The sequence below is a fragment of the Oreochromis niloticus genome, linkage group LG18, assembly GCF_001858045.2.
Source record: "Oreochromis niloticus isolate F11D_XX linkage group LG18, O_niloticus_UMD_NMBU, whole genome shotgun sequence".
Lineage (NCBI taxonomy): Eukaryota > Metazoa > Chordata > Actinopteri > Cichliformes > Cichlidae > Oreochromis > Oreochromis niloticus.
The window spans coordinates 23287744-23313674 of NC_031982.2; the positions used below are offsets into that span (position 1 = coordinate 23287744).

The 25931-nt window shown below is 38.5% G+C and overlaps 4 protein-coding genes across 4 annotated transcripts; 1 reads left to right on the forward strand and 3 right to left on the reverse strand.

Annotated features, from left to right (window-relative positions):
- Positions 1–929: 929 nt before the first annotated feature.
- On the reverse strand, positions 930–3269 carry admp (anti-dorsalizing morphogenic protein). The gene is made up of 5 exons (XM_003448531.5): positions 2970–3269; positions 2742–2878; positions 2534–2653; positions 2245–2434; positions 930–1760 (listed from the first exon to the last, which is right to left on the reverse strand). Exons 1-5 carry the CDS (start codon positions 3259–3261, stop codon positions 1339–1341), a joined length of 1161 nt encoding a protein of 386 aa, XP_003448579.1. The 5' UTR covers positions 3262–3269; the 3' UTR covers positions 930–1338.
- A 1634-nt stretch (positions 3270–4903) lies between these two features.
- On the reverse strand, positions 4904–8941 carry pnhd (pinhead). The gene is made up of 5 exons (XM_013273304.3): positions 8738–8941; positions 7945–8221; positions 7254–7435; positions 6276–6334; positions 4904–5230 (listed from the first exon to the last, which is right to left on the reverse strand). Exons 1-5 carry the CDS (start codon positions 8840–8842, stop codon positions 5080–5082), a joined length of 774 nt encoding a protein of 257 aa, XP_013128758.1. The 5' UTR covers positions 8843–8941; the 3' UTR covers positions 4904–5079.
- Positions 8942–12119: 3178 nt separating this feature from the next.
- Positions 12120–15088, forward strand: LOC100694067 (serine/threonine-protein kinase NIM1). Its single transcript, XM_003448529.5, has 4 exons — positions 12120–12445; positions 12609–12884; positions 13740–14008; positions 14190–15088. The coding sequence occupies exons 1-4, from the start codon at positions 12376–12378 to the stop codon at positions 14943–14945; spliced, it is 1371 nt and encodes a 456-aa protein (XP_003448577.2). The 5' UTR covers positions 12120–12375; the 3' UTR covers positions 14946–15088.
- A 4628-nt stretch (positions 15089–19716) lies between these two features.
- On the reverse strand, positions 19717–21920 carry ccl25a (chemokine (C-C motif) ligand 25a). Its single transcript, XM_003448480.5, has 5 exons — positions 21866–21920; positions 21188–21273; positions 20840–20957; positions 20526–20631; positions 19717–20438 (listed from the first exon to the last, which is right to left on the reverse strand). The coding sequence occupies exons 2-5, from the start codon at positions 21249–21251 to the stop codon at positions 20409–20411; spliced, it is 318 nt and encodes a 105-aa protein (XP_003448528.1). The 5' UTR covers positions 21252–21273; positions 21866–21920; the 3' UTR covers positions 19717–20408.
- Positions 21921–25931: the final 4011 nt, after the last annotated feature.

Sequence of the window (25931 nt, forward strand, 5' to 3'; positions counted from 1 at the left end):
TGTTCTATGTTTGCTGTTTAACTAAGATTTACTTTCACCCTTAAAAACTTAATCTTAACCATAACCAGTATAGTTATTATAACCATTGTAAATATATAATTGATTCCAAAACAAACCAAACAACAGGGACTATGATAGACATTATAACCTTCCCAATAAGGGCTTTTATTACAAGACTGTGGAGAAGTATAGCTAAATGTATGTTTTTCTTTTAGATTCAAATACATACTCTTATTTCAGGAATGTCTTTTGTTAAGAGGATGGTTTGTAGGAGGATGGCCTTTTGTGCTCACTGGACCCAATTCTTACCTAATCGGGGAAACCCCTTTGGACATCAGTGCCCTCTAGTGGTGAAAAGGAAGATGTCCAGTAGGCTAGTGGAGGCCTCTTGTTTGTAAAGTTAGTATTCAAACAGCCTGAATATACTCAGTGCAGATGAATGACATAAGATAAGATGCCTTCACTGTCATTACATACAGTGATACATTAATATTGCAAGTGGTGGTATAGTGCCATAAAAAATGCATTACATGCATCCATGTATACATAATAACGCGATCGTAACATGAACTATTTAGCGATACTGAATTCTGATGAGCCTGATCTAGCACAACGTTAGGGATTACTTTTCTCAAAAAGAGGAGCCAGAGAAACACTTCTGAAAGGCAAAAGACGAGCTTTAATACAGATTTTTGAAAACTTATAAAAGTCCACAGAGCTGGAAAACATGGGGTGGAAATAAAGGAAGCTTAAAGTAACTGGAGACACACAAAAAAGACTCATCACAAAAAAAACAGGAAGTATTAGAAACATAAAATAAATATAGACATGAGCAAGGGAAGGCAAGGCAGGAGAGAAAGGTGAACGCTAAGAAACAAGAAATTACATCCATTGTAATCATAGCAGGTCAACAAGTTAAATTTATACTTTACAAAAAGGTTACAAGCCTTTTTTTCATATTTCATTTGTTAGAGTTTTTGTTTTTTGGTGGTTGGTTTGAATTGTGAAGCTTTGTTAAGCCTCACAACTGATGCATCAGACTGATGCAAGGGCCAATAAACAAGACTTTCATTTACAATATTTATTCAAATATATCCCAACACAAAACATAAAAAATACAGATTTACAAATTTATTTAACATTCCTTTGATTATTTAATATCATTTCAATTACTTTCATATATTATAATTTATCATTATTTACATATACTACAGTGTCACATGTAGGACTGGGCACATGATAGTTGCAGTCAAAGTTTCCAGGGTCAGCTGACCAAGCTCTATTTACAATGTTTACAGTTTTTAATCTTCGCAGCCCGATACCAGTGACTAGTTAACGTTAGTGGCACCCACAGCTTCCAGCCACCATGTCATTGTACTGTTTTAAAACCACGTTCTCATCATCATCAAAGAAGAGCAAGTTGATGGAAAAGAGCTTGTCGGGCACACAGCACGGCGTCTCAATGCCTTTCACCAGCTTCAAGGCATTGATGATGGACTGGACAGTGGCGTGGTTGGTTGGTTTCATGGTCTGACCCAGAGGAAAGGGGCAGGAGCCTTTGCAATAGTAAGCGTTGTACCCCTTTGGTGATACGATCCAGCCCGACCAGCCGATCTCCTCGAAGTCTACGTTGAGGGGAAACCGCTGGCAGTGCGTGGTTGCACCATCTGCATCGTAGCCCAGAGATCGAGCACTACGGGAAGGTGGACCGGACATGGGAGTCTGGGGCAGGTTGGAAGTTTCTGCTGTATCATCTGAATCTGGAGAAAGAAATCCACTGTTTTAAAAATGCAATGTTTGAACTGTTACTAAGTACATTCCATAAACAGAAGAGGAAGCAGTGATGGACAAGTAGATCTAGAAGTTTGAATGTAGAGTGCAAAGAAATATAACATCTAAAGCCCTTAAGTGGGACACACAAAACACTGAAAGCTTCATTTTTCATCAAGCTGTTGAATTGTAAGCATACTCCCAGTCAGTCACAGGCCAGTCGTACGTGAGTGTTTCCTTCATAAGCATGCAAAATACTGGTTGCACATGTGGATGGAAATATTGTCAGCACTGACCTCAGTGAACATTTAGTTCACTCTTCCATTAAAACTAAAACTAAGGCTGCTGTGCTTATGAATATAGAGACTGGAGGCTGGTTTCCCTTTAACCACTTTAAATCTTATCTACAAGGCTGCTATCTTCACTTTTAATTAATATCACTGGGAGTAACTGACATTAAAGTAGAAATCTCACCTTTGCTCGCAAGAGGATTAGAGTAGCGGCCATCATCAGTAAAGAGAACCAGCATGGGCTGTTTGCTGTGATGGTGGTGGCGCCCTGAGGCAAAGCGGATCAGTTTTTTATCCATTTGGCTCCCTCCCAGTGTCCGAACCACCACTTGAAGTCCCAGGTTGGTGCCCTCATCAACCATCCGGGAGCGCACCTTCAGAAGGAAAGGTCATCGGTTTATTTCAGCACTCTCCACTGTCCAGTGTAGCTCAAAGCAGATATTTGTGGGCTTTAAAGAGTCGGTGATACTTACTGCGTGTGTGATTGTGAAGACTTCCCAACCAGAGGAGTGCACTGGGATGAGTCGAGAGGAAAGCAGCTTCTTCTGCGTAAAATTGGTTGTGCTGGAGTCAAGCAGCTGATAAACACTGACCTGAAAGAGCCAAATTAATGTAGACAGAATTAGAAACAGCCATTCAGCCACTCAGGTTTAAATACCGGTCTACAGCTGGTCTACATACCTGGCTGAAGTGATGTCTGTTTAACGTCAAGGGTGCCTGAGGTCTCAGCTTATAAAGATGGAGCTCTGCAGCGAGAATCTTCTCTGTTCTTGCGACCATTGACAAATTGAAGCTGAACTCCACCTGATCACTGTACACTGCAATAGAAATGAGAGGGTTAGGGCTCAAATCAGAGTGTCTTCCATAGCAGCCATCCTGGCACGCATGCGGGGACACATCAGATCTTACATTTATCAAAGAAGCTGCGCACAGTATTCCCTTCCAGAAGATGCGGATCCTTGGTCACGCCGTCCACGTCGGCTACCGCGTTGTACAAATCAAGCATGTACTGAGGGGGCTGTTTGTGTCCATGAAACGCAGGGGGGTCATCCATCCCGAAAACCTCCAAAAGTCTCTTTATAGCAGCTGAGCGGACTTCCTCGGACTCTGTCGCGGGGGTAAACGAGTTCTTCGGGTAGTGAAGCGACACGGCAGCCGCCGTGCACAGCAGTGCGGCGAAGCTGATGACAAACTTCAGCATATTTGTCGCGTGAGTAAATTCCCGGTGAGCCAAAGTCTTCGATCTGCGAGCTGCGTGGAGTGACAGTGGGATCCGTGAAGGCCGACTTTTATATCAAATGCCCCCGTTTCCTCTCCAGTGCCGCCAGGCCCTCAGTAAACAGCAGTAAAGATGCTATTTGGTCGCAAATGTAAATCAGCAATGAGCGAATGTAAACGCAGACTAATGGGGGCGTTAAAAGGTGTGACCTTTCCATTCAGCCTGCGTCTGGCAATAAAGGCTCGAATAAACTACCCTCAGCCTACGAAAAGTTTAAATTCTCACTGAGAATACAGTATATTGTTGAGTATGTTGTATAATGCCGTTCAGTGATATTAAGCATATTTAATATCTAGCAGCCTGGATGATTTTATAAGAGGCAAAAATCTAAACTTGAAGGTGGAATAAGCTCGGAGGTGAAGTCTTGAGGACATGCACTCACAGTGGGAGGTTAACTGCGCCTAAATGAATCAATTAATCTGGAATAGCGGGCGCAGTGTCTTAGGTGAAAAAACCATTAGGTTGACAAAAAGTCAAGTGTCGCTGGGAACACTGTGAGATTTACATAAGCGCTGGTTCAGCTGGATGATCGCCACATTTGCAGTTTAGGTTTTGGAAAACGCGCCACAGTATTCTTCTGGGCCAATCAGACCAATCAGAAATCATTTTTTATTGCACAAATGAGTTATTGTCTGCAACATTATTATGATTGTTATTTGTTCTTGAACTCTCGCTCCTCACTGCGATGCAAGTGGAACTGATTCTGCAGGTTTCTTCTGCATTAAGTCTAATAAAAAAATCAGTTCAGTTCAATTTTCTCATTTTATATTCAAGAGTAATAATTTCTCAGTAATGTCATCTTCTTTCACATAGAAATATTATTTACATATTTCAACTGTAGATGGATTTAGGTCTAAATTATGCGTTAAACATATTATTTCAGTGTTTCTAGGAAACCATTTGCTGCCTTTGATCTTTATGCACGATTAGCCAGGCGCAAAAGGCAAACTGAGGCCAAAAAGAGAAATTTGTTTCCCTCGCTGTAATAAACACGTAAAAGATCAAAGTTTTTTCTGCATGACACTTTGCAGGCAGGTCATAAAACGTTTCTTTAGATGACAAAGTTGAGTGTTCACATGTTGGTATTAAAACAAAGCGCTACTAGCACGTGTTTTTTCAAAGGGGGCATTTGCAAAGTTGTTTTTCTTTTTTTGCGCCTCTTTTCGAGGCTTCTCCAAAGCTTCTTATTGGAAAAGAAGAAGAAAAAAAAGGTTGTGTGTTTTATGATGCATCTGGAGAGGAACACAGACCCAAATATCTTTATATTACATCATGACATTATTAGAATTAGAATTTGTTCTTCACAATATTTCAGATTTAAGTGACTCACAGATCATCTTAAAGACTATAGCGCATTTTTTCTTAGCTTACATACTTTTTAAAAAAATACAAATTCTACTAAATATACATGAATTAAAAAGAGGATCACACACTCATTTTTTCAAATTAGATCGTAGATCTTAGATTTAAATCTTTAACTTTTTCCCATCGTGTTTCTTTTGCATTCTCAGTATTTGTACAATGGTTTAAGCACAAGTCCTCGTTTATTGTTGTATTAAATTTATTTACAAATTTAGCATCTTACATATATTACATATGATACAATAATAAAAATTCACTTTAATATTCACTATTTCGTGGGGTCATCAACAGCTACAGTAAATATGGGGCCCAACTGTGGCAACCTCTTGAAGTCTTTCAAGTTTGTTTGTTTGTTTTTTCCAGCAGAGGGCGCTGTGATTAGTTTCGACAATGGCAGGACGTGATGGACAGGATTGTACGAATCTGCCCATACTGGTTTACAAAGCTGTGGCTCTCATATCCCTGAGGAACACAGGAACTGGACTGTCTCTCGGACCACAAGTGGCAGATTTCTGGATCAGATGGACTCCTGCAACAAAAACATAGAAAAAGGCAAAAAGAATAAAATCACTAATCACTTTATTGCTATACGCAGGCAGCATTTCATTTATCTCTCAAAACATGTTTTTTTTTTTATAGGAAAATGTACAGAAATAGAACTAAATATAATTTTTGTATCTAGTTTACCATTATTGCCAGTATGACAAAATGTACAAGTATTTGGTCTCACACATGTTGTACCATTCTGTACAGTACAGTAAGAAAGTTACAGTAGGATAATTGTGGATCTTGTGATGTCTATATATGCACAACGTCTTTCCCCGTCGTGGAAGAAGAAAGAAGAAAAATATTTGACAAATCTGCCCAAAACACTTTTCTAACTAAAAAATATATTGTTATTTATTAGGCAAATAACAAACTGAAATCCAGTTTTTACACTAAAATTTGAGCTGGCACACTTGAGTTTGTTAAGAAGAAATTGGTCAAGTAAAATATTTAACACTGAAGCTGAATTTTTCTGCTCAGAAAGGCAAGTTAATAACTGTAAGTTGGCACCTTAATCAAAAACTAATAATGTGCTAAATTTTCCTCCCTTTTTTGTAAAACGGTAAACTAGAAAATTAATTGATAAGATAAATTATTACATTTTATCAATAAAATATGATTTTTGATTAAAGAGCCTGCACATATTGGTGGATTAACTATCAGAGAAAACCTGAAAAATGCTGAAAGATTCTTATTAACTTAGCTGTAAACCTTGCATTAGGTGGTGGTTGAATAAATCTGTTAAATGCTGCACCTCTTTATGGTAATAAATTCTATCTATCGTTTGCCTTACAAAGTGTAGGGTAAATTTAGATGGTGGATTTTATATTATTTTGATATGGTTAAGATAAAGCATTAACACTGGTTCTCTGCAAACATCTCAAAATAAAGTAGAAGGTGTAAAAAGAACATTTGGTGTAGGAATTAACCCCAAAGTCAACACGCTGAGAGCAGAAGGCGTCAGAGCTCACAAGTAATTGTTATGAGGTGTGCATGAGGCAGTGTGGAGCAGCTGTGTTCACACATACCTGAGAAGGCATCGGTTTCCTGTAGTGCAGCTTCCCAAACATCTGCCCACATCTACTTCCTGAAGAAAATTAGCAACAGAGAGAAAGAGGAATCAGCTCACAGCTGCTCGCAAATATTTACCCAGTTGAGTTGGGGTCCAGCTGCTGCTTAGCATGTTTAGCACTGCTTTGATTCACCACCTGCAGAGGCCATTTGTGTTGGTGCTCCACTCGCACCTTTGGTTCTTGGACATGGCAGACTACCCAAACCGAGTCTTTAACTTAAATCCTTACCGTCTATTAGATAAACGTGATGTTAAAATCAGAGATACTGACTTACTTTGCAGTTGTACGGCTGGTAGAAAGCTTCTTTTTGTGAATTTGGTGTTTAATCCTTATTTGCTTCAGCATGGCATGCAAATCTGTGCAATGGTGCTTTCAAATATTTTTTTCTGATATCAGTCGGCCTGGGAATTAAATAAGTCATTGTAAAGTGAAACGTTTTTGTAAGTGCAAAGAAACAGTAAAGTGTTGTGGGAGTATTGACCTGGTTTGACTCATTCGCCTTCTTTATGCAGTTTAGAAGAAGTTAAAATTATGCCAGAGATTCCTGCTCTCCTACAACAATCAAAGCCTCAAGTCTGTGCTTGTGCGTGAATACGCATGCAGGCCATGCTGATTTACTTCACACCCAGGATGCACGGAGCCAGCCAGTGTGTTGTTTTGATTAAGTGCTGTCTTCCACTTATCTGCGGTGAACAAAGATACTTAATTATTGTCTGGCACCTGGCTAGAGCCCCATTTCCTCTTGACCTCACTACAAAAGAGTGTGAAACTGCCACCAAGCGTGAATCCTTCTTGCAGTGTGAACTGTGGCATGGGGGCTAATGAAAGAAGGAATTATGTTTATTGCAAAGGGCTGGGTTTGAAATTAAAATGGAAGGGTAGGGATTTTGTGGAAAATTAAAGTTGTAGTAATAGCTTGTAGGTGACACTTACTTTGAGCTTCTCTTCCTTGATTCCCTCTGCATGGTGGACTGTTTCATAATAATACTCCACGTATCGAACCCTGTAACAGCTTTCCTTCAGCTCACAGGCTGCCACAGTCTGTATGAGATCCACTTCGTTAGGGGTTTCCACCAAGGCTGATTCAAACTTTGTGGGGACACAGGAGAATCCATCTGTGAATGATTGATAATAAAAGTAACAGGATTATGATCTGTGATGGGTAGCAGAAATATTAAAAAGACGGGATGATGTCGTCTGGTCCCTGAAACAGAATTCTAATAATTTTTTAAAAATAATTTCATAAAGGGAAAACATCTCTTCATCAACCGTGTGTGGCGTTTTTTTTAGACCTCTCTAACTCAAAATTACACAGGCAATGTCAATTAAACTGTACCTATCAGGATACCCATGAATATTATATATGTGTTGAATCTATGTGTGTTAATGTATTTCAGAATTATTACTGATTCACTTCCTGACTCTTAATATGCAGTAAACAAAAAAATACTCTTGCCTTATAAAGTGGGACAAAAGGTAAACTGACTGTTTCCAAATCACTCATTTGGAATTTTACTGGCGGCTTCATGCTCGCTTAAACACGTCTTCCTCGTGTTTTTTGTCTGTTGTTGTTTTAGGCATGTAAACCCCCCCCCCACACACACACACACACACATTCACACACCTGGGGATCCTTTCGACTGGGAACATCCTCCCACGTCAATGACTGTCTCATACGGTGTTTCAGAGAAGTATGTCCTCAGTCCAGGAACTCGGATGCACTGGGCCAGCTTGATCTCACAGTGACAGTCCTCGATGACCTCCACTTCTCGAGGTCCCTCGAACAGAAGAAGCCGATCCACGCGCATCCCAGTCGGCTCACACACCTGAGTCACGCCGCATGAAGGCAGGTGGTTCAGCGGACCTGCGCTCTGTGAAGCAGTGGGTCCACGTGTCCTCGTCTTTATTAAGCCACGGGGAAATTATTGTTTAAATCAGACAGGCAGAAACATGTTTCCGTGTGCTCACCTGCGCGTTTATTGTAGATTCAGATTTATGAGATAATAAGGGAGCACTTTATAACAATGTGACACTATTAGACATATTTAAGGCCTTAGTAAAGAATTAGCAAGCGCTTAATTCATCATTTATATAGCATTACTCCTCCTTAGTATGCCATTTATAAATATAGATATATTATTATGACTGTGATAATGATTGCGATTCTAGCAGTGAAGTAGTAACAGTGATAGCTGTAAATGGTGTAACAGTAACAGATGTTATACTAAGTAGGAGTAATGATATATAAATGATGAATTAAGCGCTTGCTAATACCTTGCTAATGCTAGTGTCACATTATAAATGATAGAAATGATAAGTTTGTGCAAAGTAACCCCACAGATGTTAGATTTACAAAGCAGCACTTTTTCTATATTGTTATTGCAGCTATTCTTATGATAATGCAAGCTTTCACTTACTTTTTTGCTCTTGAGGAAGTCCAGCATTGAAGAATATTTTGAGTATTGCTGCTTTCCTGCTTCATAGGATGGTGTTGTTGGGGCCCCACAATGTGATCTGCACATTCCTACATCTACACTGATGTGACTTCCTAAAATGTCTGAAGAAAGAAAAACGAGGCCGATTTAAAGACAGACAGCACACAATGTTCGTCCTTTTAACTGCATTAGTCTAAACTCATCATTTAGCTTCAAGGCCTGCTTTAACCTGTTTTAACACATCAGAGGAAACCTTGCTTTAAGTTTCTATAAAGGGTACAGTGGAAAGATGTGGGATTTTTAAACATGTGGAGGAATGTGTTTCCTTGCCTTGTCCAATGTACACAAAGTGGCTCTGCCTCTTGCAGCACACTCTTTGTGTAAACAGGTTCCTGTGGTCAATGTGTTTGCTCAGCACTCCCATCACTGGAAAACACAAGAAGCAGCACACAACATTTCCCCTGGTGATTCAACATGGAACTGCATTTCAGTTACAGATGAGCTGTACAGGATTCAGTTTTCTTCCAAGTCTTTTATTCATGAAAAAGATCATTCTGTGGAGGACATTTTAATAAAAAATATTACTTTTAATCTTTAAACCCATCCTTGATCTCAGCATCACACCTTCAGCTACTTAAATTTAAAAGGCGATCATTCGTGTATCTGAGCGAATTTGTGTCAGTTGAGTCAGTGATTACCTTCTGCGCTACCCATCACAGCTGCAGTGGAAAACAAAATGCAAACAACACTTACAGGTCAAGTGGAGGACGCACAGAAAGAGTAGGAAAGGTTGCTGTATATCCATGGCTTTAGTCCAAATCTACTCCTCAGTTGCCAGATCCTGAGTGTCCCTCTGCCCTCCTCAGATATTTATAAGGGATTGAGCTTTAGCCCCAAATGTCACCTAAAATCCTCAAAGAGGGGCGGTGTCAAAAAAAGTGAGAGCTAATCAAATTTCCATGCTTCTCCAGGCAGAAGCCAACTTCAAAGGAAATCTCTACAGCTTTTCTGTTCCTGCTGTAAGGACACGCTGGCTCGAGTGTGTCGACCGGGCCTCGGCTCACGCTAATGAAGTGCTTAAGTATCCCTGAGTCATTAAAGTGTCGCTCATTCAAAGGCATTAATCATCTTTTATCTCAGGGGGAAGGTGTTTAGCGCCTCTGACTTAAAACAAAATCTGTCCCAAACACATAAACAGAATCAGCATGGGGGCTTGAGCCTCACCTTTAGAAAACTCCAGCACCTTTGTGTTTATTCAACATGACACCAAATGGCCAAACCCCTCAGAAGTGCCCTCTGCTTTTAATCTTCACTGAAAGTGGAGAGATTAAGTACTACAAGATAAACTTGTAGAGATACAAGTTTAGGTCAATATTACTTCTGATAAAAGTGGATCTGGATGCTTTGTCAGGTCAATAACACCTCGATTCTCTCTCCTCTTCAGATATCTTGACTTTAGCATTCAGCTGTTTGGTAATCTTGGCATTTTGCTCATTTTTAATTAGTATCTCGACGAGGTGTTAATCCTTCTTTGATGTGTTGATGTGATCCCCTCATTTTCACCAGGATCAGTGGATCAACGTCAAGACTGCCATCAGCACTCAGACACCTTTATTCAGGTGACAGCCCTACAGCAGTTTCAGCTGTTGATTCCTTTCTTTAATTTACTACACATCTCTTTGAAATTCTCTTATAATCTTGGTAATGTTACATTCATAGTAGTTACTTGATTTGATTATGTAGATCACAGGGTGTGTTGCTTTGCTTTTGGTTTTCAAAGTAAGTTTCTGGCTTGTATTAATGCAATCTGGCCACATAGGTTATCAAGTTTGGGTCGCGCATTAAAGAAAATTATGGAACATTGTTTATAAAAGTCACATCCTGGTCAGCCACAACAAACCAGATGAGTTAAGCACATGCAGGGCTGAAGGATGTGGAGGATGCACCAGGGGTAGCCAGGTGGATGCTATCTATCAAAATAATATTCATATTATTGCCAGGACCAAAGATTTTCTAGCAGATCTTTGTTTTCCAACAAGATAGTCAGGGTTGTTCACTTTACCTGTCTGTGGTTTTAATGTTATGGCCGATCGGTGCAAAGTATAGTGCAGCTTTTTGGCATGCTGTCTGATCACAAAGTCCAGTATTAGGATCCCACCCTTTCCTCCACAGATGGAGGTTACTTGAGCTTGTTTTTTATGTTTAAACTTGGAAACAGCCAAAATAAAATCAGTTCACAGGTGACTATGTGACAGTAGAAAAACCTCCAGATGTTATTGGTGAGACTGACTTTCAGTTTGCTTCCATTTAAGAGTCTTTCAAAGCATTGTGTGTGGCTCTTTTACTCACATTGTGAAGTTCTTGTGAATATAAAATACACAGGTCATTGGAATACTTGTTTTTAAATAGATTGTTTTATAATATTTGAAGAGGAAGCATAAATCATTTTTTCTTTTTTTTTCTTATAGTTTTTAAACTGCATTAGGTTCAAGTCTTGATATTGGCCCATTTGGATTACCATTAAAAAACCTTTCAATCACACAACTGTATTCAATTCATCTAATGTAATTTTAACCATACGCTAACAGATCACAAATTTCTTGTAACTTCATCCTGATATTGTATCAGGAAATAGTCCCTTTGTAGTTAATTCACATTCCCAGACAGATCTCTTCTTTATTAGAAGACTACAATACACGTGCTTGGATGATCACTGAGATTGTGATTGGATTATAGAGACTCACTTGTGACATGAACAAGCAGCTTATGCACAGTGACTGCCAGACGGTCCCTGTGTCCAGTCTGGGTAGCAGAGGTTGACGGGACTGACTGATAACACATATCAGTGTGTGGGCTGTCTGGCCAAGTATCTGTCTGGTGTCATGGTCAATGTCTGGGTCACTGCTTTCCTCTGTAGCCCAGTCACAAGGCAAAGAAGGCACGCATACTCTATTCTCACTGCTTTTAGCTGACTGTTTTTATTTGCAATTCTATTGGAAAACAATGAGTATTTTGAGTTATCAGAGCCGATGTTCGCAATTTGACAAGTATGATAATTATTTTGATAAAATGTTTAAATGGTAATGTCAAAATGTGATCCGTGCTTGTCTTCAATAAAGGCTACAATCTGAGGAATGCATGTCCAGCTGAGCCAGCTGAAGATGCAGTAATCACCCTGCCCCAGCTGGCTGACCCCTAACAATGATATACAGAGGTTAGTTCATGTCTAGAGTTTAAAGAAGCCTCCAAATCCTGTCTATTGTCTGTCTGCGTGGGAGGAGTCCAACACTCTGGGATTACATGGCGTTATGTTGTATTTCCAGATTATACGCGAGGAGACACACTGCAGCGTAGGGCGAGAGCTGGTGCAGTAGCAGCATCTGGACAAGTGGTTCATCATCTAAGAAACTTCTTCTCTGAGCATTTTTCCTGATGCCTGCAGATGATTTTCATTTCCTGTCATACTGCTCGTGTTTGTTCAGACAATCTTTTTCCTCCGGTTGCCGTTTTGTGGAAATTTATTTTCTTGTTAATTTATCAACTTTTAATTTTCTAAAATATTCAACAAGACAGAAAACGAAGAAACTTGGAGGACTCTCTGGTGCCAGGCGAAAAGAATCATGTATTTAAACAACAAAAATAATGCCATAAACGTAGAAAGGAGTAAAAAGAACATAAAAGGGAAAACATGTGAGTACAAAGATGGTTTTTTTTGTTTAATTTGAACGTTTTTAACTGCAGCAGTGCATTTTATGTGTACATGTCAATTAGTATAATACAGAAATAATCATTCAAAGTAACTCTTGTTGCATCTCACAGTATGATAACAGCTGGATTCCCTTCTTCTTCTCAGGGGCTCACTTGAAGACAATTCCTCGCCAGGAAGATGTTTTTACCGTGATGTCTCCAAATTTGGGGAAAAAGGTGGGGACAAAAGCGAACGAGACGGGGGATGAGGCGGCGATGCAGCACACGGCATTTGGAAAGGCCTTGTATGATCTGACCCATTCAGAAAAGGTGATGAATGACCTGATATTTGGACGTCGAGTAGGGCTTTACGAGCTCAGAGGGGAGATCGGGTCTGGCAACTTCTCCCAGGTTAGATTGGGAATTCATGACCTGACCAAAGGTGAGATTTTTGATGCTTTGTCTTTTGTTACCTTCATTATCACAACTTAGGTCATCAGGTAGGAAATGACTATAGGTTGTAAATTTAAAATCATTCTTATTATATCAAATATTTACATCAGAAATAATCCAGTTTACATCAAGCTTTACTTCCTGTTGTTATCATAAATAATATTATGTTATTTAAAGCAGAAAACAGTATGTGAGCCACATTCATTGAAGATAAAATATACAATTAAAGTGCAGGTATAATGTTGAATTGCTCAGAAAAAGCTCCGTCTGCCACATATCTTATACATGAAGCAAACATGGGCAATAAACTGAGTTGTATTTGCTTATCAGCACTCAATACATAAATATGTGCCAGCTTGATCCTTATTAACCTTTAAATTACACTGCATTTCCCATTTAATTAGACTGAAAAGAAAAGATGTACTACAAGAATATGATAAAGATGTAAAATCAAGGTTTGCAGGTGTTTTATAAGGGACGTCTTTCTTAAGTATCTCTGTTATTTATATATGCTGCAAAGTATACAGGGGCTTTTGTGCCAAATGACCTGATTCACCTGTTAGATGTAAGCTTTCAGTTGAATGCACAGACATCACTTCAGTCAGTCTGGGTCACTGCAGATGTCAGAAGACAGCTAATCTCAACCAGCCACTAATCCATATTGTTTTGGGCTTAGCAGTCAGTGTACGTGGTGTAATATGGCAATGGTGCTGAAACTCATTTTTATAGGAGATTATGCAGCGATAAAGAAGATTGAATACAGTAAAAAAGGTAGAAAAGAAACTGGAAAAAGTTTTTTTCTGGTTTCCTCACTGTTCCCCCCCCCTTTTCTCTCATCTTACAGAAAGAGTGGCTGTAAAAGTCCTGGATAAGGCACGTTTGGACAAACACTCTCAGGGTCTTTTTGCCTCTGAAATCTCTTGCATGGAGAAGCTGGCCCACCCCAACATAGTACGCCTGTATGAGGTGGTGGAAACATTCAAGCGGCTCTACCTGGTGATGGAGTATGCCAGCGGAGGAGAGCTGTTCTCCCGCATCAGCACCAGGGGGCGCCTGTCAGACCTGGAGAGCAAGCTTGTCTTTTCACAGGTCCTGTCTGCAGTCAGATATATGGTAAGTTTAGAGAAACGTTCAGCTGATCATTGCTAAGGTTACGTTTTGCTGGAAAATAAAACAAGTGAGACTTAAAAACTTTCATGAGTTTGTATTAAAGTTCTCATATCTTAAAAAAAGTACTACTGTCAGTTATTAAGTTGTAAAATAACTTTAACAGTCTCTCTTTCCCTTTTTCCAGCATGATAATAATATCGTCCACAGGGACCTGAAGGCTGAGAATATCTTTTACACCAGCACATACTGCATTAAAGTGGGTGATTTTGGTTTTAGTACATCCTGCTGCCTCAGCGATGTCCTCCACACATCCTGTGGCTCTCCACCTTATGCAGCCCCTGAGCTGTTCAAAGAGAAAGGCTACATTGGTCAGTACGTAGATATCTGGGCAATGGGTATTTTGCTTTACTTTATGGTGACTGCCACAATGCCATTTAAAGCCAGTAACACAGGCAGGCTTAAGTGCTGCATCCTGCAGGGCTCTTATACAATCCCCTCTTATGTACCGCAGTCATGCCAGTATATTATCAAGGGCCTCTTGAGGCAACTTCCACTGGATCGCCTGACTATGACACAGATCATGGAGAGTGACTGGATGAGAGGCATTGAATACCCCCAGGCCTATGCACCTTGTAGACCTACCCCCTTTCATCTGGCTGAACCCAACTACATCCTGACGTCAGATGATCTAAATTTAAAATCAATGCTGGAGGATCTTGGCATCACCAAAGTTCATCTTCTCAACAACAACCTAAACTTGCAGAGCCCCATTACTGGTGCATATCGGATTTTGCTACATCGAATTCAGAAGAGGAGGTCTGTGGAAGCTGTGGGTTACATTCAGACATGCACCAGAGAGTCTCAGAACAGACTCAGATGGAGAGCAGGTTCAGATGGCCTGCTAAACAAGCGCTACTCTGTGGTCTGTGTCATCATGTAGTTTTTGTTTCTTAAAGAAATTAAAGAGTACAGCACCAGCTTTGGAACACTTGGCTTAGTTTCCTGAAGAACAACCATGAGATGAGAAGAGGGGTACAATTACTAGGAGCCTAGCTCAGCAATAAAAACCTGCAGACCAGTGAATATGGCCCCATAAATGTCTTTATTTTTTTATTTTACATTCTTTTTCATGATATCGTCTTTTGTGATTTTTTTTGTTACTGCTCTATCTATCTATCTATCTATCTATCTATCTATCTATCTATCTATCTATCTATCTATCTATCTATCTATCTATCTATCTATCTATCTATCTATCTATCTATCTGTTGTCATATGGAGCTGCTTAAAGGGTGAAATGGTTTCATTCTTGAGTTGTTTTTGGATAGGAAGTTATTGTAAATGCCAGTGTACACACCAACACACTCTGTGACCATACTTGGCACTCTTTTTTAGCTTGAACAAAGTGAGCATTTAAGCCAACTGAGCCTGGCAGAAATGTTATGAGGGCTGACAGTGACCCAGGTTCATCTTTTGGTAAGGTAACAGGAATGTGGAAATATCAAAACCACATAAATACACGTTCATTTTTAAATGAGAAAAGTCTTGATTGGTTTTAACAATACGTGCATGTTTCTGTGTTTTGTTTCACAAGATCATAATACTCCATATATCTGTGATGAGTTTTAAATATGATTTTAATGTGTTTGTAGGGTTTTTATCCATCTTTTCCCGAAGCTTAGATTCTTTGTTTTGTTAACTCTTGGACTTTGAAAAAATTAATTCCATGTTTATTCATTTCAAATAAAATTGCAAAGCAAACAGCAAACTTACCTTGTTGACACAGCTTGCCCAACAGTGTTTATTTTTAAAGTAGACACAGAGATTTATATCTGAAAATCTAGGTTTTTCTAAGTCTGATCTCCCGATAACGATTTTTGCAGATTTCCATTTTCTTTCTAAAAGCTATAGCTGACAATTTTTTTAATGCAAAATATTATTTTAATAACATTATAACTTTCCTAAAACTGTATTAAGTTACAGGATCTTCTCTCAGTTAAAAAACAACAACTTAAGTGCTCTGCTACTGGAAGTTGGTGCAACTGAAGATGAGTTTGTGTGCTGTGTCACCTTTACCTGACTAATTGTACCTTATGAAACATAAGCAGTTGCAAAAGATTTTTGTAAAACAAATATCAGTTACTCGCATCTTTTACCAGTATGACAGGACATCCACCCTTTTCTCTGTTTTGTCTTTTGTCCACTTTCCACTTAGTGCTTTGACGCTTTGCTCATACCTAGGTTGCCAGCTTATGGCTGGCTCTGTACTCTGGGCAGCTCTAGCTTTAGCCATTAGCTTTTTAAAAATGTTCATGTTTAGCTGTGTGAGGGTGATTTAAGCGCCTGATTAGGTTTGATGCTAAACCATATACCATATACTTGCACTGTTGTGTGTTGTATGCTAGCATGATATACACCGGCTCATAAGCAGACATACGGTAGGCCAGTCACCATTCTGGGCTGAGAATGCTGAGAAATTGATGGATTGCAGTTCCTGGGCAGCGCAGTGGTGCAACGTGACTGAAAATGATTGACTTAGGCCAGCGGTGGGCAATTTTCCCAAGGGCCCATATGAAGCACCAATAAACTGAAGTCAGTTCAGATGAATACTAATTTTATTTTTTTATAAACCGCTACTGGTAAGGGTAGATGAAATTGTGAAATAGCATAGTAAAATACCAACATTTTTTCACTATTTAATCAACATTACCAAAACCAGCTGTGAACATACGGCCATGTTTTTTTTGCAAAATTTCAAAAACTTTCTGTAGACTGTTACTGCACATAGTTTAGGTTTTTCATTTTTTCTTCTTCACTGAGAGACATCTGGTCTGTTTTGGGCTTGAACAAGTAGATTAAAGTCGCCTTGGATCACCCAGAGAGGCGCTCATCACAGAGAGAGGCTTTGTATCTGGATTTGTTGAACTTTATCACTGAAAATGTTTGTTCATATATGAAGGTAGATCAAAAAAGAACCAACGTCTTCTGAGCACGACTCCTCACGTGTGGAAAATTCACCTGTTTAAGAGCAGAACAAAAATCTTACACACTCCTTGGTGCATAACACAATGCAAAAAACACCAATTTCTGAGTTTATTTCAGTCGCTTTATCTTGGATCTGCTTCTAAAGTTTCCCCTGTCCGATTTGGACAGCCAGTGGTTGTAACACATGTTGTAAAACAAGTTTGTCCCATTTCAGCCCCAGCCTATCCAAACTTACAAATCACTCCTTCTTGTAGTCCCTTTCACTGAGTGCATTGATGCCAACTCATGCATAAGCTTAAACTTGTTCATTATCCAACATACAAAGATGTGCTGTGTCGTGGACATCACAGCTTTCATCCAGAGCCAAGGAGAAAAAGTCAAATTATCTCCTTTGTTTATAAACTGAAGCTCCAGATTTCCCACAATGTCCTCGATCTGTTGTTTTATGTATTTATTTATTTTGGTTGCCTATGAAGCACTTTGATCGACTCTGGTTGTTTTAAATGTGCTATACAAATAAATATGACTTTGACCTTGACCTTTTATTGCTTCTTTTTTTTCTTGGGCCATTTTAGCGCAGCAGAGTCCACCAAACTTTCTTTGATAAACACCCCCAAGTTCTCCTATTTCTCCACAAAATAAGCACGGCAGGTTTACTTTCAAGTTCAGTAAATAAATATTTAAAAGTCTATGTATTGTTAAAAACTGCATTTTGCCTTAGTCTTTCTTTTTTTTAATGTGAACCGACATCTTTCGGAAATAGCACGCTCACATCTCTCATAAATAAAAGGTACAAAGTTGTGTTGTGATTTCCTTCAGGCCATTTTTTGATGGGAAATCTGCCAAAGAGTGTTTGGTGGTTGAACCTGCATGTTTGTCCAGTCATTACAGTTCTGTAACATATTTGTGTCACATATTAGACAAATATTTTTAATTCACTGCATTCACTGATCAGAGTGAAAGTAAGTAGCTGTGGAAACAAGCTTGGGAGTTTGATTAAAGTCTTAAATTATCACAGTAATAAATATAATGTCAATTTCAAATAACTTTTCTATGTGCAATCTTTTGCAACTTCTTTCATCTAGGTACTTGATTTGTTTCCCTTTTTTTACATTTTCATAAGAACCATGATTTATAGGCATCACTCACGGCAGCATCTGGCACCAAATCTGTTTCACTTTGCAATTTTTGAAAACAAAATGAACCAAATGATGAATGGGATTCACACATTTATGTTCCCGTTGTTATTTAATGACTTCACAAATAGATAAGTGCCGCTTACCAGCAGCAGTTAAAAAGCGAAGATGAACAGGGGAAAAAAGTCTCTACTCAGTTTTGTTTCTACATGAATTCCTCTGCTTCTCTAATATGTGTTCAAACACCACTTTTCCTGTAATGCATCACTTTTGTTTCAGTGTAGAGTGATTTTCCACATAACTTTTTCATGTTTTGATTTCATGTTTTTCCCCGTCCCCCCCTCTTAAACAAAGATGCTAAAATTTCTGCTCAGGCTGCCAACCAGCCAGCTCTTTCTGCCTCAGCATGCACATTCATCAGCATTACTGTTGTATAAACAAGAAGGAACGAAGCCTCAGCAACAAAAACCTTTTTAAGCTGCAACCCAATTCTTTGACCTCCGATGGTGGTACAACTACTAATCATACTCGATGCAATTTTGGATGTCCATCAATATTCTTTATGCCACTGATGTCTCAGTAATTATTTTGTATTTGTCAGACTATCCATCACTTTTGCCTTTCAGCTAAGTTGGCAACCTTTTCAAACAAATACTTCGACTGCATGCAAGGAAGATTCGTTTTTTTAAAATCTCAATTGCCCTGTGCTAAAAAGTTTTTGTTCTTTTTTGTTAGCAATACCAATCATTCTCACTTCTTCCTCACGTGCACATTAGCTGGGAAGAGCTGTCGGCAGTGTTCATATTAGCTCTTTAATCAACAAACACAAGAAAATTAGTACATGAGCCATACTTTACCAACTTGCTTCATCTTGTTGCATGCAAGAAAAAAAAGGTCTCTGCAGAGCAGCATTGTGTGAAAGCACCTACATTACTCACAGCGAGATTTTATCACTTGCAAGTCTCAGCAGTAGCACAGATCGATGAATGTGCCCAGCACTGTCAACTCAGATCATACTGCTGTTAATCATCATTCACAGATACTTCATTGAAGATTTGCCTGTGCCTGATTTCTTTCTTTAGAATTTCCTTTTTGTCTCCCTCCTTGTGTCAGAGGATTTAAATCTTTATATTACAGTCGCTGTTTTTGTTATTATTAGACTGAAGAATTTGTGCATTTTGTGCAAAGCAATTCAATTTGAAGCTCCACTAAAAGCTAAGGAAGGAAAAATAGAGAATGCAGCAATTTTATTTGTTGGAGGTGGACAAAGACTATCAGAGCATGCAAGGGCAAACCCTGTGCATCCATCACTCTAACACAAACTTTAATAGTAATCTCTGTACTGGAGCCTTCTTTGTATTATTGAAGTAGTAGTTAAACTTCAAAACTGTTATGATTGGGGCTGTTTACTAAAACTGATTTAGGACTGCACACCCAGAATTAGAAGTGTTTTATTTGAATTAAGTAAGGGAGGAGCATTAAAACAGCCTCATGAAATCTCTTGAAGAGACCACATCACATGTAGACATATATACTGGCACGGATGGTACGCAGTGTGAAAATAATATGATAATATGCATTTACCAAAGGTTTTTAAGTCCCACTTGTTTATTTACTCAAACTTAAATTCATCCCATTCTGCATATACTGTGATTAACTGTGTGACAGCAGGAAAACATCAAAACCTCTGTGACCATGATACAAAAAGTTATGTTTATTTGAGTACATATACTGTAGTAAAACGTGCAAACAAAATACATGAAAATATATGAAAAGATTAACATTTAAAACAATTATGACTCCTATTTTATTTATGCTGATTTCAACAAGTAATTTACTTAAAGACTTGCGTTTGAAAGGCAGCTGGACAAATTACATAAGAGCCAGCTATTCTAAATAGTACAACATTTACACTCAATGACAATTTATATTATTAAGCAGCCTGTTGAATATCTCATGTCTTGAAAGGCAAGAAACAGTAGCAAATATTTTCAGTGAATTCATTGAAATATTTCCAGCCATGCATTGGTATTAATTCTTCTGTGGCCATTTAGCTTGACGAGTCCAACCCAAAAAGAGCAAAGTGCCGAAACTTTAAGCGTTTGACCCTTATATGTGCACAGAGTGAAAGCAAAAGTAATGCTACAAGATTTCTTGGCAGGGCTCCACAACCGCCTCCCGTAAGACACCATAAAAACCGCCATAAAACCACATGTTGCTCGTTTATGAGACAGCAGATGGCAGAAAGATGAACGGGGGCCAATGTTAGCTGGCAGCTGCCCTCAGCCTCTCCTTGAATGTCGTCGACGTCGCTGTTAAGAACAGAGATAACAGTGTGAACATCAGTTTTAAAAATGCGCAAGCAAATCCTCAGGCCGCCAAATGGTTTTAGTAATTACCGTATCACTGAGCTTCTCTTGTCTCTCGTCAATTGCTTTCATCAGGTCCTTAACCCACTTGTCATTTGGGTCTGTGCAGAAGATACGGCCCTTCCTCATGGTGAAGCTGAAAGATAATTGGCACAGTTGAGGATTATTTCTAGCAGCAATGCAAATAAAACAGACATCGTCTAAAGAAATAATTACTGGGAGTCAGAGGAATCCCTGAAAGACATCGTGTGATGGGTGCTACAGTGCAGACGCAATCAAAAAAGCAGTTTTGTGACTGTTTATTTAACAATAATAACGTCACTATGTGTTGTACATCCACTTACATTACAGCTGGGATGTTGCAGCCTCCATCTGTCTTCTGATGTCTGTACTTTACTGCGTGTTTTTGAGCACCGTGGCTCATCGTTCTCACATACTTTAGACAGCAGTTATCATAGGACACTGAAAACATAAAATCACCATTTAGTGCCAGTTCAGTCTCATGAACAACGTGATAAAATTTGCACAACACAGATATACTGTTTAAGACAAGTACGCAGTGAAGCAACATCTACCCACGCACACTCTTCAGCAATAAAACAACCTTTATCTCTGCTGTGTCTTCACGCCTCTTTATTGCACGCTGCATATATGACACTGTTTTCAGATTTCTTTCTTTAAAATTGCTGTACCTTGTGCCAATGCCAGACAGACGCAGGAAAGGATCAGCAGGAAGAACAGAGTGTTGAACCGCATGGTGAGGTCTGTTGTGGCAGCACTGAAAAAAAATATACATTTATAAATATAAGAAATGTAAGTTTTTCCCTGCAATCATCATTACAGGCCTTATCGCTCTGTGGTTATGGTGCCTCAACCCCTCCCATGCGTTCCTGATTCACATCTTAAACCTTGAACCTTGAACAAATATTGTACATTGACTGGACTTACCTATATGTATCGTTAATCTTTTAAGCTCAGCACTTTTACCTGGTAAATAAATGTTACCCTATTTGCAAAAATAGGACTACTTAGCTTTGGCCATTTGACCACAAAATGTGAATTAATATGCATCCAATGCCCAGATGTGTTTAGGAAGCAAGATTCAAAACAAATAAACATCAAATCTGTTTCTATTTGAATCTATTCTACTATCTATTTAAATGATCTTATAGCAAAATGCGTTATTAGATCATTGCTTTCATTTAAGTACTCTTACAAATACTGCAAAACTTACTGAAACTAATCAGATGCAGTAATAATGTTACTATACTAATAAAATTAAATGATAATAAATAAACCTACAATTAGTAAAGCATCCATGTGAAAACCAAGCGCAATGTCTGTTTGTAAAAACCAATATGATTACTCACCGCCTGTTCTCCAGGTGTAGACTGAAGCTCTAGCGTTGTGTCTATCAACCTGTGCAGGCACAGCACTCTTATAAAGACACTCAGGGGCAGGATCATATTTCCATAACCTTTGTACCAAGACTTTTTTTTAAACTCCTGTTTGATGAATGCCTTTAAGGCGTCAGCCTCAAGTTTCTTGATTGGCATTGCAATTTTATGTTTTGCTGATTTTTTTTTTTAAAAAAATGTAAAAACACTTGAATGAACTTGCAATGATAGAAACTTGACTTTTTGCATTTTCGTGCAAAGGCACGTGTCTGTGAGGGGTCAAGCTGATCAGGTGCAAAGCACACTGTAAAAAGACTGGTTTTGCTTATGAAAGATTGGGCCAATATAAAGATAAAAGGTGAAACAAAGAGTGACATATCCCTTAATACTGATCAAACAGACAGCAGTTAGTTTCCAGTAACTTTTCCTTGGTGGATCCCAGTTTATTTCTCATGCTTTTGACATGCCCTACTTTGGTGCCTTTAAAAAAGTTCACGCATTAGATCATATAATTTTTCAGTCAATCAGTCATTAACAATAAAAAAAAATCCAAGTTAGAGCATGCTTAAATAAATGTTAACACAATAAATGCAAACGTTTGTGCTTATTCTCTTTAAAAGATCCTATTCATTTCACTTAGTTTCGTTTCATTTCTTTCACGTGGCTGTCAGTCAGTGCCACACCTGCCTCACTTGCATTCAAACAGACTGCCGGCGTGTGAAGGGGGAGGTAAACAAATGTTTAGTGTCTACATTATGCTCTATTTATCTGAAATATACATATCTAACTATACAATTTACTCCTATGTTCCTCGAGGCTTTGTAATTGGAGTGTGGCGTACTGTACTCTAAAGGTTTTATGATCCCCTCACACTGACAGTTACATATTGAGAAATACTGTTGAATGGCTGCTGAATGAAGGTGTTAAGTGCACTCTTACTTGCGTAACTTGTTCTCAATTCTTGTCCAAAAAGTTCTGCTGGTTAAATCCTTGTACTTAACAGTATTTAATGACATTAACAGAATAACAGACTTGAACATTGGAACTGTTGTGGTAACCTTTAGGTGAATATCTACAACAATGATCCCTGGGTTTGGGTTCCAATACTAATATTGGAACATTGTAACAGTGGTAACATCTAAACTGTGAATCTTGACTGTTGCTGAGACATACAGGTGGTGAGGTTGAAATTTGGTCTCGACAACATGAATACATGGACCCAACCTGCTAACTAAAAATTCATGACAGTAAAATTAGAAAAAGACTGACCTAGTACGGCTTGTTTGGAAGGGTTGCCGTGAGAAAGTATATTCTCTCTTAAAAGAACAGCTTAGGTTGGCAAAGTTACACCTAAGCAAAAAATAAAACATCTGGAACAATTACACAGATAACAAAAAGTTGAAATGTGTGGCTATAAAGCACAGCATCACATTTGGAGAAAACCAGACACAGCGCAAACATCTCATTCCAACTGTCACGCACGGTGGCAGAGGTTGGAGCTTGTCACAGGATCTCCAACATCTTGCAGTGACTGAGTTGACCATGAACTCATCTTTATACCAAAGTATTCTATAATCAGTGTGAGGTCATCTGGCACGGTCAAAGGTTGGTCATGCGACAGGATGATCCTAAGCACAACAGCAAATCTACAGTAGAATCACTGAAAAAGAAATAAATCAAGGTGTTGCAACGGCCCGGTCAAAGTCCAGACCTCAAATTGTTTGAAATGTAATGGTGGTGGGAAATTGAGAGAGCTGTGCATAGATGAATCCCTGCAAACCTCAATGAACTGAAGCAACCAAAATTCCCCTACAACCATGAGAGATCGATGAATCTTACAGAAAACAGTTACTTCAATCCATTGCTGCCCAAGGTAATGAATGATGGGTTCTACTTAGTTTTTCCACACACTCATTCTGACTTATTTTGATTTTGTTTCTGTTAAATAAATAATGGCACAGTGTAACATGTTGTGTTGTAGTTCATCTGAGGGGGTTTTTTTTAAATCATGAACTGATACATAAAACTTTAGAATTGCATGATACTTTCTTTTTACCATCACCCTCAAGTTTGGTAGATATTAAAATGATTATCAATTATAACCCTAATAAATATGGTTATTATATATTATAAAACATACAGACAGCACAAATTCACACACATTAGTATAAAAACACGATCATACAAGCAAAACTGACGTTTCTCAATATACACACAGCACTGCTTATAGTATACCATATATATCATATTTTACATTTAATTTATTGATAAAACCCTATTTCTAGATGTTTTTAAAAATCCACTATTGCCATCAAAAGAAAAGAACAAAATCTACAAGTTGGCCACCACATGCAAGAGAAAATTAAATAGGTATAATTAAGTAATGAGGTTAAATAAACAAAGTACCTACTCTCCACTGAGCAGGAGCAGACTATGACCGATCTTTTTCTAGCCGCTCTTGCATAATTGCTGATTGTATCAAACTGCAAAATCAGAGCAGTGGCTGCTGCAGCAATAATAGTCAAATATCTGACTAATAAGACATTTCTGTTTATGCCAAAATAAATTACCCTTTAAACAACAAAATAAGGATTTAGTTGAATATTAAAATTCCAAAACAGAAAACCATTCCTATCTCTTGAGTCTTTTCTTTTTTTGGAAACTGACAATTGTGTAATTTGATAAGATCTTTCTGACACGCTAACAGCATATTTACTACATACCAACATAAGATTTTCCTTTAGATCTCTTGATAAATTCATCTTAAAGCCTCATTTGACTGAATCACTCTCAGACTCTGTAATCTTTTCATCTGATAACATAAATCTTCACACCTCCACCTATATTTTAAGAGCACACAGTAAATGTATGGTGTTTTTTTCTATAACAAAAGAAACATTTTGATGTCTATCACAGAATAAAGATGAAAGGTTTGTTGTTGTTCATTTACTCTTAAATGTGTGGAAATTCCCTGCAGGTGTTATGCAAAGTTTTATCGGACCATAAAGGCTTTATATCAGCATAGTTCACAAGGCCTGACGGAAATATGAGAACTACATTTTGACCCTTGGAACCTACCCTACCAAAAAGGGGACATAAAAAAAGACAACAAGTCTTTGTATTTTAAAGTCATGAGTGCAGGTTTATATAACATTAATGTTGCCCAACCTTACATGATAATAATAATTGCCTTTTAGGCTCAGATATTGACTTCAGAACCAATATTAGTCTGATATGTGCGGTGTAGTGAATACATGTTAGCGCAACATTAAAAGCTTGTTTACATTCTTCAGTATTCTCAGAAAACCTGACTTTAATGTGGGAAACTTGAGCTTCAAGAGTACATCGGGATGTACATGCATCTTCCCTACAGTCGTATTAAGTTCTGACAGATGATAAACTTTGCATTAAAGATACTTGTCAGAATCCATCTATGCATATCCACCCATGTTAATTCCTGACAAGAGGCTCCTGCGGCACATTTAAAAGGATTCTTTTTGAACGCCCTGTGACAGGTACTAATGAGCCTCAAGCGGCTAAGTGGACATCTGATAGCACTCTTCGTTGTGAAGCGTGCCACTGACCTGTCCCTTTCTTTTTCTTTTGTGCCTGCAGGATACTTGTGCTCACTTCAGTTATTTACTGCTCCCACATGCAACCTGCATGTGTCGTAAAGAGAGAATCTGCATTTGATGCCACCCAGGCTCTAAAGAAGTTTACATACGTTCAGATTGCTCTGATTAAATTGTCTCTTTTTTTTTGGAGGGGCAATTCTGGTCTTGCAGTGAATATTTCATGTTAGATGTGCGGGTTTGATCACAGTACAATTCAACTGAACATTCATTGGCAAACCAATGAGTAACTTCTAAGAAAAAAAAAGGTTGTTGGCTGTGCCGAGCTCTATTCCTGTATGTGACTGCATATTTGAAAAATCCTGATGGATTAATGGTATTGAGTATTTGTCAGAAGATGATGGTCTGCTGCCAAAGGTACTTGGACTCTGTCTGTGCAAAGATGCACAGTGCTGTCTTCAGCATTC

Bases quoted from the DNA above. Each gene is read 5' to 3' on its own strand.
- admp (XM_003448531.5), bottom strand. From the start codon at position 3,261: ATGCTGAAGTTTGTCATCAGCTTCGCCGCACTGCTGTGCACGGCGGCT. The intron at 2,435-2,533 runs GTAAGTATCACC...TTCCTTCTGAAG, and splicing joins TCTTCACAATCACACACGCA to GTGCGCTCCCGGATGGTTGA. The intron at 1,761-2,244 runs GTGAGATTTCTA...TTCTTTCTCCAG, and splicing joins TAATCCTCTTGCGAGCAAAG to ATTCAGATGATACAGCAGAA.
- pnhd (XM_013273304.3), bottom strand. From the start codon at position 8,842: ATGTGCAGATCACATTGTGGGGCCCCAACAACACCATCCTATGAAGCA. The intron at 8,222-8,737 runs GTAAGTGAAAGC...GGCTTAATAAAG, and splicing joins ACTTCCTCAAGAGCAAAAAA to ACGAGGACACGTGGACCCAC. The intron at 7,436-7,944 runs GTGTGTGAATGT...AATCATTCACAG, and splicing joins CCAGTCGAAAGGATCCCCAG to ATGGATTCTCCTGTGTCCCC.
- LOC100694067 (XM_003448529.5), top strand. From the start codon at position 12,376: ATGTATTTAAACAACAAAAATAATGCCATAAACGTAGAAAGGAGTAAA. The intron at 12,885-13,739 runs GTGAGATTTTTG...CTCATCTTACAG, and splicing joins AATTCATGACCTGACCAAAG to AAAGAGTGGCTGTAAAAGTC. The intron at 14,009-14,189 runs GTAAGTTTAGAG...CCCTTTTTCCAG, and splicing joins TGTCTGCAGTCAGATATATG to CATGATAATAATATCGTCCA.
- ccl25a (XM_003448480.5), bottom strand. From the start codon at position 21,251: ATGCGGTTCAACACTCTGTTCTTCCTGCTGATCCTTTCCTGCGTCTGT. The intron at 20,958-21,187 runs GTACAGCAATTT...TTATGTTTTCAG, and splicing joins CTGTCTGGCATTGGCACAAG to TGTCCTATGATAACTGCTGT. The intron at 20,439-20,525 runs GTAATTACTAAA...TGTTCTTAACAG, and splicing joins AAGAGAAGCTCAGTGATACG to CGACGTCGACGACATTCAAG.